This window comes from Zonotrichia albicollis, chromosome 5, assembly GCF_047830755.1.
Source record: "Zonotrichia albicollis isolate bZonAlb1 chromosome 5, bZonAlb1.hap1, whole genome shotgun sequence".
NCBI lineage: Eukaryota > Metazoa > Chordata > Aves > Passeriformes > Passerellidae > Zonotrichia > Zonotrichia albicollis.
This window is the reverse complement of record NC_133823.1, coordinates 31,699,303-31,718,045: the sequence shown is the minus strand read 5'-3', so window position 1 is coordinate 31,718,045 and position 18,743 is coordinate 31,699,303. Positions and strand designations below refer to the sequence as shown.

At 36.4% G+C, this 18,743-nt stretch overlaps 1 protein-coding gene across 4 annotated transcripts in view; it reads left to right on the top strand.

Annotated features, from left to right (window-relative positions):
* The window catches only part of SPOCK3 (SPARC (osteonectin), cwcv and kazal like domains proteoglycan 3), a 163,906-nt gene that overhangs the window by 61,856 nt on the left and 83,307 nt on the right, over positions 1-18,743 (top strand). For 3 of the 4 annotated variants that reach the window (XM_074541211.1, XM_074541212.1, XM_074541214.1), the window contains exons 3-4: positions 327-372; positions 11,116-11,230. The exons of the other annotated variant lie outside the window; for it this stretch is intronic. In XM_074541211.1, the coding sequence (XP_074397312.1) occupies positions 327-372; positions 11,116-11,230 (161 nt within the window). The remainder of the gene's footprint in view (positions 1-326; positions 373-11,115; positions 11,231-18,743) is intronic. 4 annotated transcript variants of the gene reach the window in all.

Here is an 18,743-nt window from a genome sequence, read left to right as displayed (position 1 = left end):
GTAACATTTTAAAAACAGTGCTAGAAACATTACCTGTGTGAGTACTGTGAGACATTTTCTATTTTAAAGGCTATTAAATAACATTTTTGAATAGCATTTTTACTATGAGTGGTGCAAATGGCCTCTGAATTACACTGTTTTATTCTGTATAAGTAATTTGTCCCATTATGATAACTGTAATCTTTTTCTCTCCTTTTTATTTTATTTTGCTGCTTGCCTTTTCTAGGAAGTAGAGGTTGGTATGCTTCTTCTGTCTTTTATGATACTGTGAGCTTTTCATGGATTCCTTATATTTTACTAAATTTAGGTTGTTTCTCCCCCTCCAGGATGATTATTTTCGTACATGGAGTCCGGGTAAACCATTTGATCAAGGTAAGATTCTGCTCCTAGGTACTTGTGTGGGATAAAATTTAAGTAATTATATTTGTGCTCCTGTTCTAGAATACTAACAGAATTCTGGTGAGAAGGGACATTTTACAAGGACATGTGATAGGAAAAGAGGCAATAGCCTTAAGCAGGAGAAAGCTAGGTTTACATTGGATTTTGGGAAGAAATTCCTTACCATAAGATGGGATGAGGCACTGGAAGAAGTTGCCCAGAGACACTGTGAACTTCCTGTGCCTGGAGGTGTTCAGGTCTAGGCTGGATGGGCTCTGAGTAGCATGGTCTAGTGGAAGATTCACTGCCTGCAGTGAACAGGGGCATTGGAACTAGATGATACTCAAGATCCCTTCCAACCTTAACTATTTCATGATTCGGTGAATTAAAACATGAATAGTGTTTTAATTCATTCTTCCTTACTTCAGCACATTTTGAAAGGCCTTCTTATGTTAATGTGTTAAAGTATGTCAAAATTGCTCATGTAGACAGATCTGTGTAATTCTGTTTGTATTAATAAGAGCTTCTATATGGAAATATATGTCCAAGCACACCAGGAGGGGTAGCCCTTACTATGAAAATGTGTAGTGTTATTTATTCCTGGGCCACAAAATCTATTTTTAAAGATAGAAAACTTTGTTTTGCAGCTGTGATTTGTATTTCAATCCACCAACATAATTTCTTAAAGCAGTATCTGGCATTTTTTTGAAGAAGAGGACTTATTCCCATTGAACTGTTGTTTGCTTCTATCTTTTTAAGATAGAAAAAACATATTTAAATGTTCTCACTGTGTATTTTATATGTTTGCCTCTAAATGTTTTTGTATTTCTATAAATACCATAATGTAACTTGTTCATAAACAATTTTGTGGGGCATGTATTACTGTTAAAATAAATCTGAGTGTTCTTGTAGCATATTTAGTTACTGCTAAAAGGCAGCTTTTATTGTTTCAGTGGTTTTAGAAAGCAAGTAGAATGTTTTATGTTTAGGACTAAAGTTGACTACTTTTAGTAGCTTTATCAACGTTTTATTCACATACAATATTTTCTGACAAATTTTCTTCATGCAGCACTTTTACATCAGATGAAAATATACAGAATACTTCTGGTACATTTTATTTTTAGACTACAGATGTTAGCAGAGCTTGGAGGATGTAACTATTGAATGAAATTGCATACACAAAGACACTGGTGTAATTTGGTGAAGTGGAAAGGATGTTTTCCTCTGCTCAATAGAAGTACCTTGGAGGAAAAGTGGAGTATATTCATGTAATTGAAAAAATGCAGCATGACATTTTCTGTGGAGGTTGAAGACCCTGAAGGTATGGTTGGTTCATAGATGTATTTATGAAATTTCGTGTAGACCATTCAATTGAATTATTTTTGGCTTTTGTAGTATCAGGTTATATTAGATGCCTGTTTACAGGAAGAATTTTGTAGATACTGTTGTACAAAACCAGATTTTGAAACTATTTTACTTATATTACTTTAATTTTTGCCTTTTAGCTCTATGTATTTCATCTACCTAGTTCTGTAATAATTTGGGTAACTAAGGATATCCAAATATATGCAAACACTATGATTTGCAAATACATTTTTGTACTGTGAACTGAAATAATTGAGAGTCATATTCAATAAAATAATTTGATTCACTCATTTGCAAGCCCTGGGAAATCATAAGGGAGTTTAATGAAGATCCGTTAGTTGAAGACTGAAAACAGTTGTGTAAAATTAACTTTGCTGCATTTGACATGTGCTCTCAATATCTAGTTTTTGTAGTAGAACTATTGATGTTTTTAAACTAGAAATACATATCCATCACTTTCAAGATAGGTTGCAGTGCTTTGCAATTAAAATGTACAGTACTTTAAGCTGTTGTCTCAGATAAAGAAATAATGGTGTCTTTGTGGGAGGACACTGAATTTCAAAAAGAGCAGAACTGAAAAGCTTTTTAAAATATTTCATGCTTCTTTACTAGTAAGACTAAGCTATATTTAATCTGGTGAACAGTTCCCTGTTTCAGGTGTTTAGGCATGTTTGGGAACTCTTCTCACTAATGAAGTACACTAAATCCTATGTTAAACAGATTCCCACTGCTTTATGATGCTATCAGCTAGCCCTTGCCAGGGAAGATCTCTTGTAGATGTCTGAGGAACACTTCATGGTGCTTTTTCTTAATTATCTGATGCTGTGTTTACATGATTCTTTTATTATTTCTTTTATCAATTTATCTATTGTGGTAACATCACAGAAGTGCCTTGTCCTGTACAATTCACAGACTTGGCTCCTAGCTCAGGTTCACTGGATAATACACATTTGCTTCTCTGTCTTTGTTTTATGCCCTGATGTTAGGTTTAGAGTCACCATATCGAGGATTATTATTAGATAAAGTAAGACGTTTTTCTGTTTGTTTGTTTTTAACATGGCTAAATCCTGGATTCAAGTGTCTGTTCAGCCCCACAGATAGTTAGTTATGTCAGAAAAGTGGGAATGTGTTTGCAGGGTGACAGTGACTGTCCAGAGCTGCAGCACCAGAGCTTCCTGAGCGGGCAGCGTGCTGAGAAAAGGGTGTGTGGGACTGTTTCTTTGGACTTACAGACCTGCTAAAATTTAGTCCTGCAAATCTCTCACTTTAGAAATCCAGCTTCTCTCTACTCTGCTGGCATGTCCCAGATAATGGTCAAGTCCATGAGCACTGTGTACCTGAAAATATTTTGGTGTGTACTGGAACTTCTTCTTTACAGGCTCTCTTAAAGGTCTAATTTGCTTATATTTGCCACAGAATTTCAATATGAAGGCATGTAAAGCAGCTAACCGAGGTAGATATTAAAAACATGAAATTGGAAATAAAATTACAGTTTAATGGTGAGGGAAAAAGAAATAGTTTAACAAAGCTCTTTAAAAGAATTAAACAGTAGGCAAAGACTGTAAAGAAGAAAAATGAGTTGTACATAATTTTACTTGAATAGAAGAATGAAACCTGAAATATTAGAAGTTGCCTTTTTCACCTATTTAACTACTTGTATTTAAAAACCTGTTAATCTTTAATATTACAAATATAAAGAATGCTAAGATGTACTCTTTACAGTATTTATTTTATGTGGAAGTTATCATTCAGTTTTGCCACAATTTTATCATTTCCTGGTCATTTTTGTTATTCCAGGCTTCTTCAAAATGCGGGTGTATTTATATTTCTGATGTATTAGATACTTCATATGAAAAGTCTACTGGATTCTGATTTGGTTGGTTTAAAAAATTTAAATGCTGAAGTTGATTACAGTAAAGTGAAATTGATTAAAATTCCCTATGTAACGTAAGAATACAGAATGTAATACAAGAAAGTAGAGTTCTCCAAGTGCCAAAAATAGAATGATTAAGGTTGGAAAAGCCCTTTGACATCGAGTCCGACCTTTAACCCAGCCCTTCCAAGCCCACCACCAAACCACATTGCTGGGTGCTCCATCTGCACATCTTTTAACTACCCCAGGGACAGTGGCTTCCCTGGGCAGCCTCTTCCAGAGCTTGGCAACCTTTTCAGGGAAAAATCTTTTTCCTTCTATCCAGTCTAAAACTACCCTGGTGCAACTTGTGGCCTTTGCCTCTGTCAATCACTCATTAGCTGTGAGAAAAGACCAACTCCCACCTCAAGGGAGTCTCCTTTCAGGGAGTTGGAAAGGGTGATAAGGTCTCCCCTGAGCTTCCTTTTCTCCAGGCTAAACAACCCAGCTCCTTCAGATGTTCCTCATCAGATCTGTGATCCAGACCCTTCCTCAGCTCTGTTGCCCTTCTCTGGACGTGCTCCAGCACCTCAATGTATGGAGGACTCCAAAACTAAACACAGGATTCCAGGTGTGGCTTCACCAGCGCTGTATTTTATAGCATCTTGTTGTGCAAGAGTAATCGTCTTGGCAAGTGAGACAATAGGTGGGGGAATTTTCAGGAGGATGCATTTCTGCTCTTACAGGTCTGTAGATGTTTCTTTGCCATTGTTGCCCTATTTGAAGAACCCAGAAGCCAGTTGTAACACACCCAGCACGTCTCCAAATTATGATTTAGTGTGTTTAGGAAAGGATAATAAAATGCTTAACTGTTTGCTTGTGAAATCTCACTATTGTGAATGTTCAAGTAGTCTTAAGGTGCTCTTTATTTTCTGCCAAATCAAGGAAGTGAACATTTTGATATAAAAATAAAAACCAAAAGTGCTTTAATAAAGCTATTGAAAACTTAAAAGGTATGCCAGGGAAGTGTATTGTACTTGCAAGTACTTGCATTTCTCCTTGTCTTAGTCGGTTTGGATATCTTTGCAGAATATTTGAGAGTTCCTTATTATATATAGAAGAAGCTCAGCATAATTGTCCCAATTTTGTTGTCACTTACAGCAGTCTGAGCCCAAAATAGCTATGTTTTTCAGCAGTTTAAACAAACAGGATCATTTCTGAATTGTCACAGATAACGATAAGGGGTGGCATTTGACTCTGACTATGTGGAATTTCTAATTTCCATCTCTTTTTGAGCTATGTGTAACCTATTCTCTTGTAGCCTTAAAGTAATACCCAAAAGACAAAACACAAAAAAAGGGGAATGTTTTTGAGGCAGAGATCATAGATATTTGTGAGGGGGAGAATTTCTTATAATTTAGTCACTGCACAAGTAGCTTAAAAAGTGTGACTCAGTGAAGATGATTGTTTTAAAGGGAATGGAGAAAGAATGTGTGAAGTATTTGAATTTTTGAAAAAGAGATCGAGCTTTAGTGGGTTTGTTCCAGAGGAAGAACAGAGACTGGCAGATTCAATTTTACTTTTTTAGCACTTATTTTAACTTATATTATCAGTATCTAAAATACCATGTTATGAATCAGTGTAATGGCATTTTTATGTTCGTTTTAGAAAAAATTTATTTGCAGCAGTGAGCAAAATAGAAACACACAGTACTTTGTGTCAGATGGTTATAACCAGTGTCAGATGGTTTTAAATTGGTACTAGGTGTTTCTTTGTTTATGAGAACTTTTGTGTAGCATAACTACAACCATTGCAGGGCAGCTAGAAACTCAGTGCTGATATCTCAGAGCTTACTAATACAGAACATTAGGAACACAGGTGATTTTTTTATAGAAGCCTGATAGAGACTTTACACAATTGGCCTTGAGTCATCAGTGTGGAGAGTTCTGAGCACTCTTGAGAGGAGAATTTCTTGTGTAGAAGCCACTTCCATACACACAGCCACCTTAATTTTTGAAGAGCTTGCTCACAAGTTAGAAACCAGACTGCGCAACCAATGATGTTCAGGGATTTGAATCCAAACTTTTAATTACTTCTTTGGCCACCTACAGAAAAACTTCCTCTCTAGCCGTCTTACTGAAGTTGTAGACGCTCTAGCCTTCTTACTGATGTTGTACATTCATCTGTCCAGATGGAACTAGTGTTCAAGAAGATGCCTCCTGTGAACATCCAGCTGTAGTTAGCCATTATGCTTTTTATGCTATGCAGTGAATTTTACATGGCAAATACAGTCTCTGGGAAAAAAACCAAAAATTTGAGATTCTTCTTTTTCAGAACATTCTTATCAAGTTACTGAGGTAGGCTATTTCTTGTTTGTTCTCTCATTTTTTTTAATAAATTTCAGATTTCTAGCTGCACTGTGATTAATTTTCATGTTGAAGTTAAAAGGTGTTGTTTCTCAGTAGATATGTTGCATAGTAAGATGGGATTTTCTTGTTAAGAATCCACAGCAGTGTGGATTCAAACCACATATGACTGAGGAGGGTCTATGTGTGCACATGCAAATTTTGAATGCTGATCACTGTACAATTTAGGGAAAAGATAACCATTACTACTATTAATTTTAATTTAAGCATTTATCTGGGCTGTGTTAGCTGGCAGTTTCAACTGAGTATTTATGTGCTCTGCCTTGCTCTCTTCCTTACTGTTTCTGGAAATTGTGGTGCTGGGATTCTGCAATTATCTAGACCCACAACACTTGTCAGTGAGAAATCATTCTCTACAGGTGAGAAATTGTCATCTCTCAAAATGGAGAAGTGAAGATACTCATGGTCTTCAGGTACCTTCAGGAATTGTGTGATTTTTTAAAGGAGGCAATATGAGTCATTCCCTTCTATGGCTCTGTCTGTCTTGGGTTATAACTAGGCATTTGACCTGATTATTAATATTTTATTTAAAACTTTTAGGTAATTTCATTATTTTTTAAAATTTAATTTATTTTTCCTCCCTGCATTGTCAAATATGAAAACTTTGTAAAGAAGTCAAGACTTGCCTTTTAAAGTAGTGGAGTGCACAAAACATAGCTGAAGTTTTGGTAAATTTGGAAACAAAATATGTAGTTGCTTCTATTTTGCCCATCAGAAATGAATCAGAACATTTGAGGACTTCAAGTCTATTAAGTTTAAGACTTTGTCCTTAACCTTTTTTCACCTTTCATTTTACTTTGGAACGGAAAGTATGGAACATGTTAGAATGCACTTAAAAGATTGTGCATACTAATATTCATTGGCAGAAACCATTTACTCTGGTTTTTGCCAAAGTGCTACCATTAACAATATTTTTATGTTATGGCTTGCTAGTCTTTATTTCTTATTATATTCCCTATAAAAATGATGTTCTGAGTAATGTCAGTTTTGGGGAGTGCCGGCTGTAAACTAACTTACAGAAAGGATGATGGGAAGTTTTTCTTAATTGCTTTCCAAATTTGAATTATAAATAAATAGATCTATTAGTAATAATTAAGTTTTCAGATATTAATTACTTTCTTACCATGTGAGAAGAACAAATCCGTACTAATCTATAAAAGTCAGCAGAAGTTCCTAACAGCAGAATTGACTTACTTGTCATTTACAATGCAAGTTCTTAGAGAAATAGTGGATGATAAAAACCGTTTTATACTTTTGATATGCTTTTTGTGACAGTGATATTTTTCTGCTTGTTGAAATTTAGGTAACATGACATTTCATGGTATTGTAGCCAGATACACAGACAAATGTAAAGTAGGCATGCAGACAAGTAACCCATAGCAAGTACACTTTTCTGAATATCAGAAGCTGTGTAAAGCTGAACGTTATCAAGTTGTTCAAGCTCATAGCAGACCTGTATCTTTAGAAGCAGGTTGTATGTGACATTGTAGGAAATCAGCTGATACAGTATTCAAGAGATGATTTCTGACAAGACTTGCATAACCATATTTCTTATGTCTAGAGTCTCCTCTTCATAGTGCAAACCTTTACCTGTTTTCAATAGCAGTGTAATTGTGCTGAACAACTGATGTTTTCACTTCAGTTATGGGGATGGCAGGGGAAGCCTCTAATTTTCATAAATAGGATGATATTTTAGTAAACATTGATTGGTTAAAAACTTGGATTGTTACCTGATCGTGTTGAAGACAATAGCTGTGAGGAATACACCCCACTGGGGGATTTTGATGCTTGTGATGATTTTGGTGTGAATATTGTACTTTTTCAAAGCTGCTTATTTTGGCAGGAATGGAAAGAAACATGCAGTGTTTTCTGTGCAAGTCTGCATAGTCTGAATGAGGTGGGGGTGCCAGGAACTTTTTGTTAGGGATAGCTAGAAGATGAACTGAAGAAGTAAAGACTTAGTGCCATGTATTTCTTGATGTGAGTTACATGCTTAGTGGAAATCTATGATACTTTTCCTGAAATAACTTTATGCATTTCCATAATAGTTTGAGATATTTAGGATGATTCCTTGTAGAATCCAGACAGACACATAGTCAGATGTGCCCTTGCATTGTAAGGGGAGTGCAGTTATTCCTCAGTATGAAGAACTTCAGACCCTGGTTTTGAAAACTGTTTTTCTTGCGGTTTAGCCTTTTTTTCTCATGAAAATTATTAATTTGTCAGTTCCAAGTATCAAATACAACAGGCTCAAGAGAAAGGCAAGCTATTTCCATGCTTTTGTAAATATCTAATTTTTTGTAGTCCTTTCAAAACTGGCAAAATTAGTAATGCAATCTGATGTAGATGCTATGTACTTTATAGTGTAGGATTGACTAGAGCATCTGGCATTCAAAGAGAAAAAAGAGGAAGACTTATAGTGGTTTTCATGATTTCTAGCAACATTTCTTTCTATGTTCTTTCTTATTTTGTCCTCTGGCTTGTTGTTAGTCTAGGCAGACATTTGCCCTTCAGTTACTTCAATTTTTCACATTATAAAAATTTGCGCTTTTTTATCTGATCTCTCCATTGCTGTTTAAAAAAAAAAAAAGTTTCCAAGAATATACATCCTTCTTTGACTTCTGCATCAGTAAAACTTAGTTCAGTAACTAAGAAAGTTGCATGAAAAAGTAGTGGGAAAAGGGAGGCTGTGTGTCACACGTAAGGCGAAGAAAAAGTACTTCTGCAGGGAGCTCACAGCAGACAGAGAACAAGTTCATCAGGTCATGGAGTGATAATGTGAGTTTGTGTCAGGGGCAAGACTGTGAGTGCTGAACAGGCTTTTGAATATAAAAATGGTCCTGTGACCATTGGCACCCGTGGCTCTGCTGGCTTGCTCACCCTGCTTAGTGAGTCTGTACCTCACCTGTGGTCATCAAGGGTTACATACAGGGCATGATAACCACTGAGTCAGCAAATAGAAAAGGTGATATTACTTATATCAGTAAATACTGAAAGTCCTTGTTTCCATTCAATACTCATCTTCATGTTGTCATAAGGACAAAGTGGGAAATTACCATCTCTTGTTTGTTAAGTTGGGTTCTGCCTGTAATGTTTTGCCAAAATGTAACATATTGCCAAAACCATATTTTATGGCTAGCTAAATTTGATGGAATTGTCCAAAAATACCTTCATATTCCCAAGAACTGTAGAAATGAAGTAACCATTTCAGTGGGAATAGTTACAAGATCTCCTCTGTTGATCCTTTTTCTGGAACCTGTTTCCTACTTGGTATTAAACTCAGCGTCCTTATATGATTTCAGATTTCTGTTACTCATTTTTTTTTTTTTATTTTATTAGCCTATTCTATTTTACAGAAGAGTTATCTGAAGATAGGCAATATTGCAGTGTTACTACCTTAGTGTCTCCATCAGGGAACATTCTGGGAAGAGGTACTTGGACCAGTACCTTAAATGATTACTAGTGACTGTTATTACATTCTGCCTGACTTCAAGCAGAGAAAAGATGTTAAATCGAATCTAAATTCTAAAGCAAATTGGAGAAGGATATGCTCTCTTTAATTTTGACTCCAACTCTCTAATCCTAGTTCAGTGAATTTTTTTGGCTGCAGTTCCTTCCCATTTGTATAGAATTGTTGTAATCAGATTTATTCTGGATTATGTGTGCTGGTTTTATGGCTAGTTTCCATAGAAATAAAAATGTGTGGAAGAGGAATACCTCTTTTCATGTGTCTTTTGCTGCAGTTAACATAATACTTCTTTTCTGTCTGCATTGAATTATTATTATACCAATGATTCCATCACTTTACTGCTTTGATGATAATATGATCTATTTTTTTTTGCACAGCTGAATGTATAATTAAAGAAACCCCTGAAAAAGTCACTGCTCTGACTGTATTTAATCACACTTAGCACTACAATGTCATGCATCAAAACTACAACTAATAATCAGCTTGGTCTTGTTTTTTGGGTACATGCATGGTTAGGAGGTTTAGATTAATATCCTCTGTCAGGTCACACAGAGATATGGTTAAAAGATTACTTTTGATTGTGAAGAACAGAAGAAACAAATTTTCTTTCAGAAAATATGTAGGCAAATGTATGCTGTCAGGCACATGGTGTGGTTGTTGGGAATGCCCTGTGCAGGGCCAAGAGTTGGACTTGATGGTTCTTGTGGGTTCCTTCCAACTCAGAATATTTTGTGATGCTGTGCTGTTTTATAAGCAGATGCAAGAAGTGGGGAAATAGCGTTTCTGAAACACAACTGTATACTGTACAGTAATATGCTAATGTGAAGAGGAGCACAGGAAAACTGAATTCTGACTGTTCATAGCTTACTTGATTAAAAGAAGGATACCGACAGGGGTGAAAAAACCAGTTTTGGAATATTTAGATTACTTGAAAGGACACCATGAAGACTGGAGAACGGGATTGTCTCTTGAGAGTGTTTAAATTGGAAGATGGTTTTCAATATTATAGCCATGTAGGCATGGCTGCTCCAGAAAGATGTAAGTTTAGTGGTAAGCAACAAACAACATTATTTGGCTCTTCCAGTGTTATAGCCAGAAATCACTGTTTGTAGTTGGAATTGTAATTCAAAAATGAGTATGGATTATGACTAAAGTACTGGCTAAAAAAGAAGCAAAGCAAAAAACAAACCACAAGGCAGAAATAGAAACCTAGAAAGAGGTAAAATTTATGTTTAAATATGTCACACAAATCACTCACCTGTGTATTTTAGTTTACTAAATCTCATCTGAGTAATAATTTCTTGGTAAATTCGGTGTCAGTGTTCACCACTTAATGTTGAGAAGGAAGAACCCAGTTGTGTCATAGTAAGCACTTAAGGGAAACTGTTTTCAAGGTGGCAATAGCATTATTTGGGGATTGCAGTCAGAGAATGGCAGTTGTTAAAAGAGTATAGCAGGTACTTACCTACACAACAGCTGTATTTTTCCCTGGTTGCTTTCAGTCCAGCACTGTACAAGCAGCAGGCCAACCCCCTCCACATACTGGGTGGGCTTTATGTGTGGTGTTTCTCGCCTTAATTTCATATTATGGATAACTGTTAACAACTTTCTAAAACTATTTTCAGCTTTAGATCCGGCTAAAGATCCATGTTTGAAGATGAAATGTAGTCGCCATAAGGTCTGTGTTGCACAGGATCAACAAACTGCAGTTTGCATTAGTCATCGAAGGCTTACACACAGGTAAATACTTCAAAAGTTAATCCTATAGACATTTCTGTAGTGTTCATGACTTGTAAACCATAAATCCATTTTAATTAGTTTAATTACTTAACAACATGTGAGCAGAGTAGAAGTGGATTTTAGAAGTCATTATGTATACATAATTTGATTATAATGTTTACTACTTGATTCTTCTGCACTAGAATATTTAAAAAAAGTATACATATTTAAGTATTGCAAACTGCTGGTACAAATGCATTTAGGGAAATACCCACTGTGCCAGTCCTAAATGAATAAAATTATTGTGATAGTATCCTGCTGCTGTACGTTACTTTGACATCATCACTTTTTATATGAAGCTAGAGATCTCAAAACTGCCTGCTGAAGTGTAGATAACAGCCTGATGCAGTGTAAGTTGTTTGAGATTAGTGGGAGTTTTTTCCTCTCTTCTTTTTCTCTTCTTCTGTGCATTCTGATTTTCTTTGCATGCAGGACTGGTTAAATGTGAGGAGAAAATATATAACAAATTCATGTGTTTTTGTGGCTTTATCTGAGGCAGAAATATGAATATGTAGGACCTGAGCCATACACTTAGTTGTGTGCTAAGGAGATGGAGTCAAATTGCATTTTTGACTTGACATTGTTCTTTTTTTCACACTTCATTAGGGGAAACAGGACACAGTAGAATGGCTAAATTTCAATAAATTGATTTAAATAAGTGTCTGTTAAAGTGCTTTGCTCAGTAGGGGCTGTAAAGAGCTGAGGAAAATAAGACTTCCTTTGTGTTGGAAGAGGATCATTTCAAGTACAGTTTTATGAATGATACAAGGAACGTTCTTCTGAGTGTCTCGTTATGTTAAATGCATCCATCTGGAGCTTTTCAAGCAAGCAAGATGGTACACAGTGAAAGGAACAGTTTAAACTGTTCTCGATCTGCAGCTGTACTTAATTAACAAAAGAACAGTATTTGTGGGGTTACACTGTTTATATTAAACAATCTCAGTGTAGAGCTAGACATTTCTGTTTGATAAAGTGATTTCTATGCTGCAAGCATTATTATCAGACAAAGGTAGGTAGTCTGCTTTCAGCTTCCTGTGAAGTGTTGGAAATGTATGAATGTTAACTGTGACCAAACAATACAATAATTCTAAATTTCTAAGAGGTATTGCATGTCATGGAAAACAATGCAAATAATGACATTTTTCTAGTTAAGTATACTTGCAGTAGGTGATGACTGAAAACTCTTAGATTAGATCAAGATGTCTACTCCTGAATTAAGAAACTTTTTGACATCAGCCTTCATCCCTGTATTATTCCTCCCACAGTTCTTAGTACTCTTTTAGAAAGGTAATATTTTAAAAGACAAAGCTTGCTTGAATATAATGCAGTCAATAATGGGAAACTTTGGAATGGCAGAAACTTGATTGTAAAAAGCATTGTAAATCTAGTCTTGTAAGGTAGATGAGGCAATTTTTTACCTGCCTATGCTGAGCCAGGGCAGGATTTTCCCAAGTTTAGATCTCCCTGTTCCCCCACATTACCGCATACAAGGAAAAATAATTTGCTTTGTGGTTTTTTCTTTTCTAAAAAGGTTTTCTTTCATGCACTTTCTGACCTTTTTGTAACATGATGGGATTAAAGTATGAGTATCATAAACACAAGGAGACGTGTCTGCTGGGTCTCTTTACCATGACTGAGTTACTTTGCCCAACATGTTTTTCCTTCATTTGTATCTGTAGTTTGCACACTGGTTATCAGTAGGGCCATCTGTTTCTGAGTTCCCAAAGGACTAGTAGACTCTGTATGAGTCTTGGTAAAAATTAGATGAGAAAGCATAACTTGACAGTTGACAATATAACCTATCTACTAGTATCCATTTCTAATATGTCATTTGTGTATAATCTGTTGTGAATAAACATTTACAAAATTTTCATCCCAGTAATCCTTCCTTTTTGCTTAGTTTGTGTGTGTGCACATGTGGTGTTCTTCTAGGATCAGATAGTATGAATAATTTATAAAAGGCAGTCGGGGATGTTTTCTGAAAAAATAGTCAAGACCTTTTTCATGAATTATTGGGAACTTTTCATAAAGAACTTGCCCATAGATTATAATTTGGACATATTTGCTGTATGGATCCAAAGAAGTTCCAGAGATTTTTCCCAAGACTCTTGCACAGGAAAAGTATTTTAAAGAATGTGAATTGATACAGTGGCAAAGATGATCCCCAAGAGACTTTCAGGGAAGAGGAGACTGCACGCTTCCAAGATAAATAAAATGTTTATGGGCACCTTTGGACTACCCGCAGGGAAAGAGGCATGAAATACAGTTACAGCTGAATAGATTTTTCTGTAGTGTCATCAAGCTGAAATGCTCTGATTTATAGTTGAATTCTCTATTACTAGAAGCAGCATTCCCGAGCAGCCCTATTACCTAGTTCTTAAATTTCTGTTTATAAATTGTTACTTTATTTAGGTAATAGCATGGAGAAGTTGCTAATCAGTGAAGACTGATAATTGTATCAAATTGAGGACTCAATTTAGTTTCTTACAAGCAACAAAAGAAATTACTAACTTGCAGAAAAAACACATAGGCATAGACATTGTTATTCAGTCCCTGCTGTCCTAGGTGTTCTTCTTTGTGCAGTGCAATCTCCAAGCTACTGTAGCCCAGGGCCCCTCAGCACCACACAGTGAAGCATGGGTGGATATCCCAGCCACCTGCAAGGCTGGTAGTGACATGATATGACAAGGTCCCAACAGGATCAATTAATGTGACAGCACACTTTAGTGATGATTCTACCTCTGCTTTCAGAAGTATTAAAATTTCTATTAGATTGGGGATCTCAGCACTGTGATCTTCCTGCAGTGTGCTTGTATTTGTATGGTTTCAAAACCAGCTACTGTCTCACTGTCCTTTTCATGGAGTTGTGGGTCAGACAAGCCTATAGTTTTGCTCTTTCTTCAGTTTCCATGGCAGCTGGGATCATGGTCTCCCCTCAGTCTCCTCTCATGGCTCATTTCCTTTTCTGGTAGACTGCCAAGATGGCAAGTCCTTCCTAGCACACTCCTGCAGGGCCACAGCACAAGAGCTTCCTTTATGTGCTGTCCTGGAAGGACTGAATAGCATTTGACAAAAAGATGAAATAGGTTTTGTGGATCATTGGTCATGAGAATAGTTGGAAGTACCAGGACTTTGAAAACAGAGGGACATGCTTAAAGGGGCAAGGTTTTTGTTGGTAGCAGGTAACAGCATTTGCATCTCTGCTGGCTGTAACTGTGTTGGAAACTGTGTTCTGCACACTTAGCTCTCTGCTGGGGAAGTTAATGTACTGAGGGGAAAATATGCAGGATATGTATATAAATGTTGTTCACATTATTCCCCTGTGGAAAGGGAATATCTGCCAGCACTACAATGCATCATAGACAGGTAATTCAAACTATGGTGTAAAATAGAATTTTTATTGATTCTTTGAAATTTGGGAATTTTTCATTAACTTTTCCTTTTGGTTGAATGGTGTTTTGTCATCCCATTGTGCTTTCCAGTTTGTATTTTTTGGTTAAGTAAAAGGACTTGATGGGGAAAAAACCTGTAAAAGGTGTCTATATGAAATAATGAAATGCTTCAGAGTATACCTTATTCTATTACAAATGCAGCTTGGAGAATATTAAATTCAGTTTTGGTTATCTTGGGATGTGTTGATGTGAGTGTTATGGTGACAAGCAGGATATTCATCACACTGGGAGAAATCATCTACTCATTTTAGTTTCCAATCTCTTCACTCTCAGGAGATTCAGTTATTTGCATCTGTGGTACTAAGAATCTCTGGCAACTGTGAGTTCACCCCAGTGAGCTTGGGGAAGAGGAAAGAAGTGATGTGAGTGTTCTGCCAGAAGACATTTGGACGGGAATAAAAAGGATGAGTCAGAGGAGAGGGCTGTAGGTGGTAATGGACATTTCCTAATGCCCGCAATGGTATGTGTGCTTTTTGTGTATTTAGCACAGCAGGTGGTGGAGATAAATCCTCAAATTTCCATGTACTTCTTGTTGCCACTTTGAGTGAGGAAAGAAAGGATATGTGCAGACACCACAATGTGCAGGGACTCATTAAGGCCATGCAAGCTGGTAACTAACCAGGCTCAGAAAACTGGAAAAGTTAGTCAAGCATTGACCTATCCTAGATTTACAGGTCCTGATGAATAGTGTGTTAACTTTCTTTTACATTTGAAAAGGACAATTATGATACTGACACATACTGTAATTTTCATTAAGACTGACATTCTGTGGATAATAGGCTGCAGTACTAAATTAAGCAGTGTATAGGTGAAGTTCTAAGCCAGTAGGTTATCTGCAGATGAAGAGCAGGAAAACTTGAAAAAATGGGTAAGGGTTGCTACTCAGCAGAGACTTTTAATGTAAGCATACTAGTAAACATGGGGCAGTGCCTGTGGTTTCAGGAGAATTACTGCTATTGGAATTCTTTTTGTTCTGCATGTTTGTCAAAAATATTTAAACCAGACACTTAAAGGTGAAAGAAAGAAGAGGAGGTGCAGGCTCTTCTTCAAATGTTTCTCTTTGCCTTTATCTCAAATCAGCTGCAGGAGACAATTTATAAAGGAGATGAAGTCAGTTGAAACCTGGTTATTGTACAGCCTGTTCCAGGATTTGACTGCTTACAGCTGGAAACCAGTGAAGACTCTCTTAACATGATTAGTCTAAAAGTTCTGAAAATTAGGAAATTGCAAAACATGTCTGGGCCAAAAATCATGTTTCAAGTAAATCCCAGTGTCTTTGATGTATTAAACCTAGTGACTAATATTGTACATACTCATTGATCCTAGTGGACTCTGATTAAAAACCAGTCTCTTTTTCTTCTTCCATAAGTAGAAGAAAAGTGCTGTGTAAAATTGATTTGATGCATTTAATCAATCAATGCTTGGAGACATTAAATTATTTAGTGCATTGAAGGTGTGTGCAGTTTTTCTAGGCAGATGTAGATCTGTCTCTTTTATGAATTCCCCACAAGACATGATGCCCCCTGCCCCCACTGTGAAGGTCCTGCTATGCTGCAGTGAGTTTGTTTATGTGAATTGTGCAGCTCGACCCCACGGCTCCCTGCCATGGCAGAAATGGATTGCATTTGTCTCTGCCATAGCATGTTAACATGACATAACAATGTTTAAGGACCTGACAGCACTCACTTGTGTAGTGATACTGAACTCCTTATTTCTTTGGATTTCTTACCTTCACTAATCATTTATTCTTAGGCTTCAGAGTAGGAAGCAATAGTAACTGGTTTCCAGTAAATATTAACTGAGCCACAGATTCTGGTGATACTTGCAATTCTAAAAAAACCACCTTACAGCATTTTATTTAAGTTAAGGAAGGACTGGTGACCTTTTCATGGTAAAAACATTTCAGTTGCAGATGTTGATCACCTGGAAAATAATGAGTTCACCAGTCATGAATCGAGAGTCACAATAAGAAAGCATTTCTCTAATTTGAAAGTAAGAAATAAAAAACTATAGTGGCTCTTTTTCTCTTAGAGCTCCACAAGGCAGATTCCAGAGAAGTGAGCAGACTGGACATCTGTAAGGGGCACAGCTGGGTGGAGGTGAGCAGTATAGAAAGCCTAATGATATAGAATTCACTCTCTAGGAATTAGTGGCTCTTCAGAGTTCTGTGAAATGAAGACAGATTTAGTGACAATCGTTCCCTGCCCCAAGCCTATGTGGAGAAGGACCTGAATTTAGGGATTAATAAAAACTCTGTCATATTTCTGCCTAAGGGTGCAGTCTTCAAGGTAGGACAGTTTCACTATTAAAATGTGTTAAAGAGTGTGACTTTATTACAGACTCAGAGAAGCTGATGTGGTGAAGATGTTGCATCACCTAATCGAGTTTATTAAGGTAGAGGAGTTGGATTGCTTCATAGATTTTGTGGTGGCATTTAATCTTGTTACAACTTCCTTCCTAGTTTTGGTTTAAATGACATTTTGAGGTGCTCATTTGGTTCAAGTCGTTGGTCATCTAGACCATTATCTTGCCTTGGACTGTGTCCTCTTCCAGTTTTCTGAAGAATATGGAAAATGAGTCTGAATGCATTTTATATGAGGTAAATTATCAGATGATCTTCCCTGTATTTGGTCACCTTCATATTTTAACTTGAGGAAAATGTTCCATCTCAGCTTGGAAGTGATGAGTGTTGAGCCTTGCAGCATGATGTGGATTAGCCTGGATGATGTGACAGAAGCTCAGAATAACACTGTGAAAGAAAGCCAAAACCTCTTCTGTTTCTATTCATGTGGGTACTGCATGGCTGAGATTATGCTCCCAGCAGAAAAAGTGAACAAGTCAAATTTGTGAGAGGCTTATTTTTGCTTATATGTAAGAAAAATTCACACATATAGAAGGTGCATATATGTACATACATATGTGTACATGCATATATATGAATGAATAAGTACACATGCATATCTGTTCTTTTTGTTCATATTGTATGGAAATGTATCCCAGATTTCCAAGACATCATACTTTTGAACCTGAGGTATTTTGCCTATCTCCCCTCCTTTGCAACAAAGGAAAGAGGAATTCTCATTTAGACTTGTTACCACTAAATTTCCAATTAAAAAAGAAAAAAGGATGTAATTGCAAATCTGTAGCTGATTAAGTAGTCTGAAGAGTTTTGAAAGCAAATCTGTTAGAGCTGATATAGATGATTTTCTCATTCGGTTAGGAAAAAAATGGAAAAGAAGCAGAGAAGAAGGAACAGTATAGCTTTGTAGCTTTCCTGTCATTTTAGGTGCTGCGATGTTTTACTATTTAGAAAGAAAAACCCAACAAAACAAACAAACTAAAAAAAACTGAAGGAAAACAGAGGATTTGCTTTGGGCAGATTTTGTGAAAGTTGCAAACACCACTATTTAGGATGTCATCATTTCACATTATAATGCTGCTGAAGAAGGCCAGCTGGTGCAGTTAAGTCCCTTATTGGAAATTTTAGTCTGATTCATTACTGTGATTTGTAGTTGTACACAGAAACACTTAATCATTCTTATCCTCGAAGCTCTATTGAATCTACTGAAGGCTTTCTGGTTCTTTGCATAATTTGTGCTGCCAGTCTGCCAGCTTGGCAGTGTTTCAAGCTTGCTGCATTATCTGTGTTTGTTTGCACAGGAAGTGATGCTGCACGTAGGCTGAATTTACAGTAATTCTTTTGTAATAGGCTAATGAGCAACACTACTTCATTCACAATACTAACATTATATAGCTTTGATTAGACAATTATTGTGTAACTATGCCATTGTGATCATACTTGCACTCTACAAAGTACTGAAAAGGAAATTTGCTTAGCTGTAGCTTCATTGAACTTGCTGAGAAAATAATTTGGACTTTATGTGCTTAAGGGAGGTGAAATTTGAATATGTTGGAGATTTTTATATGCTATGCAATTTAATTTATTAAAGTGAGAAAATGAAGCTTCTTTTTTTGCTCTCCATTTCATTGCGTTGGGGAGGAAAGGAGGCGACTGATGCTGT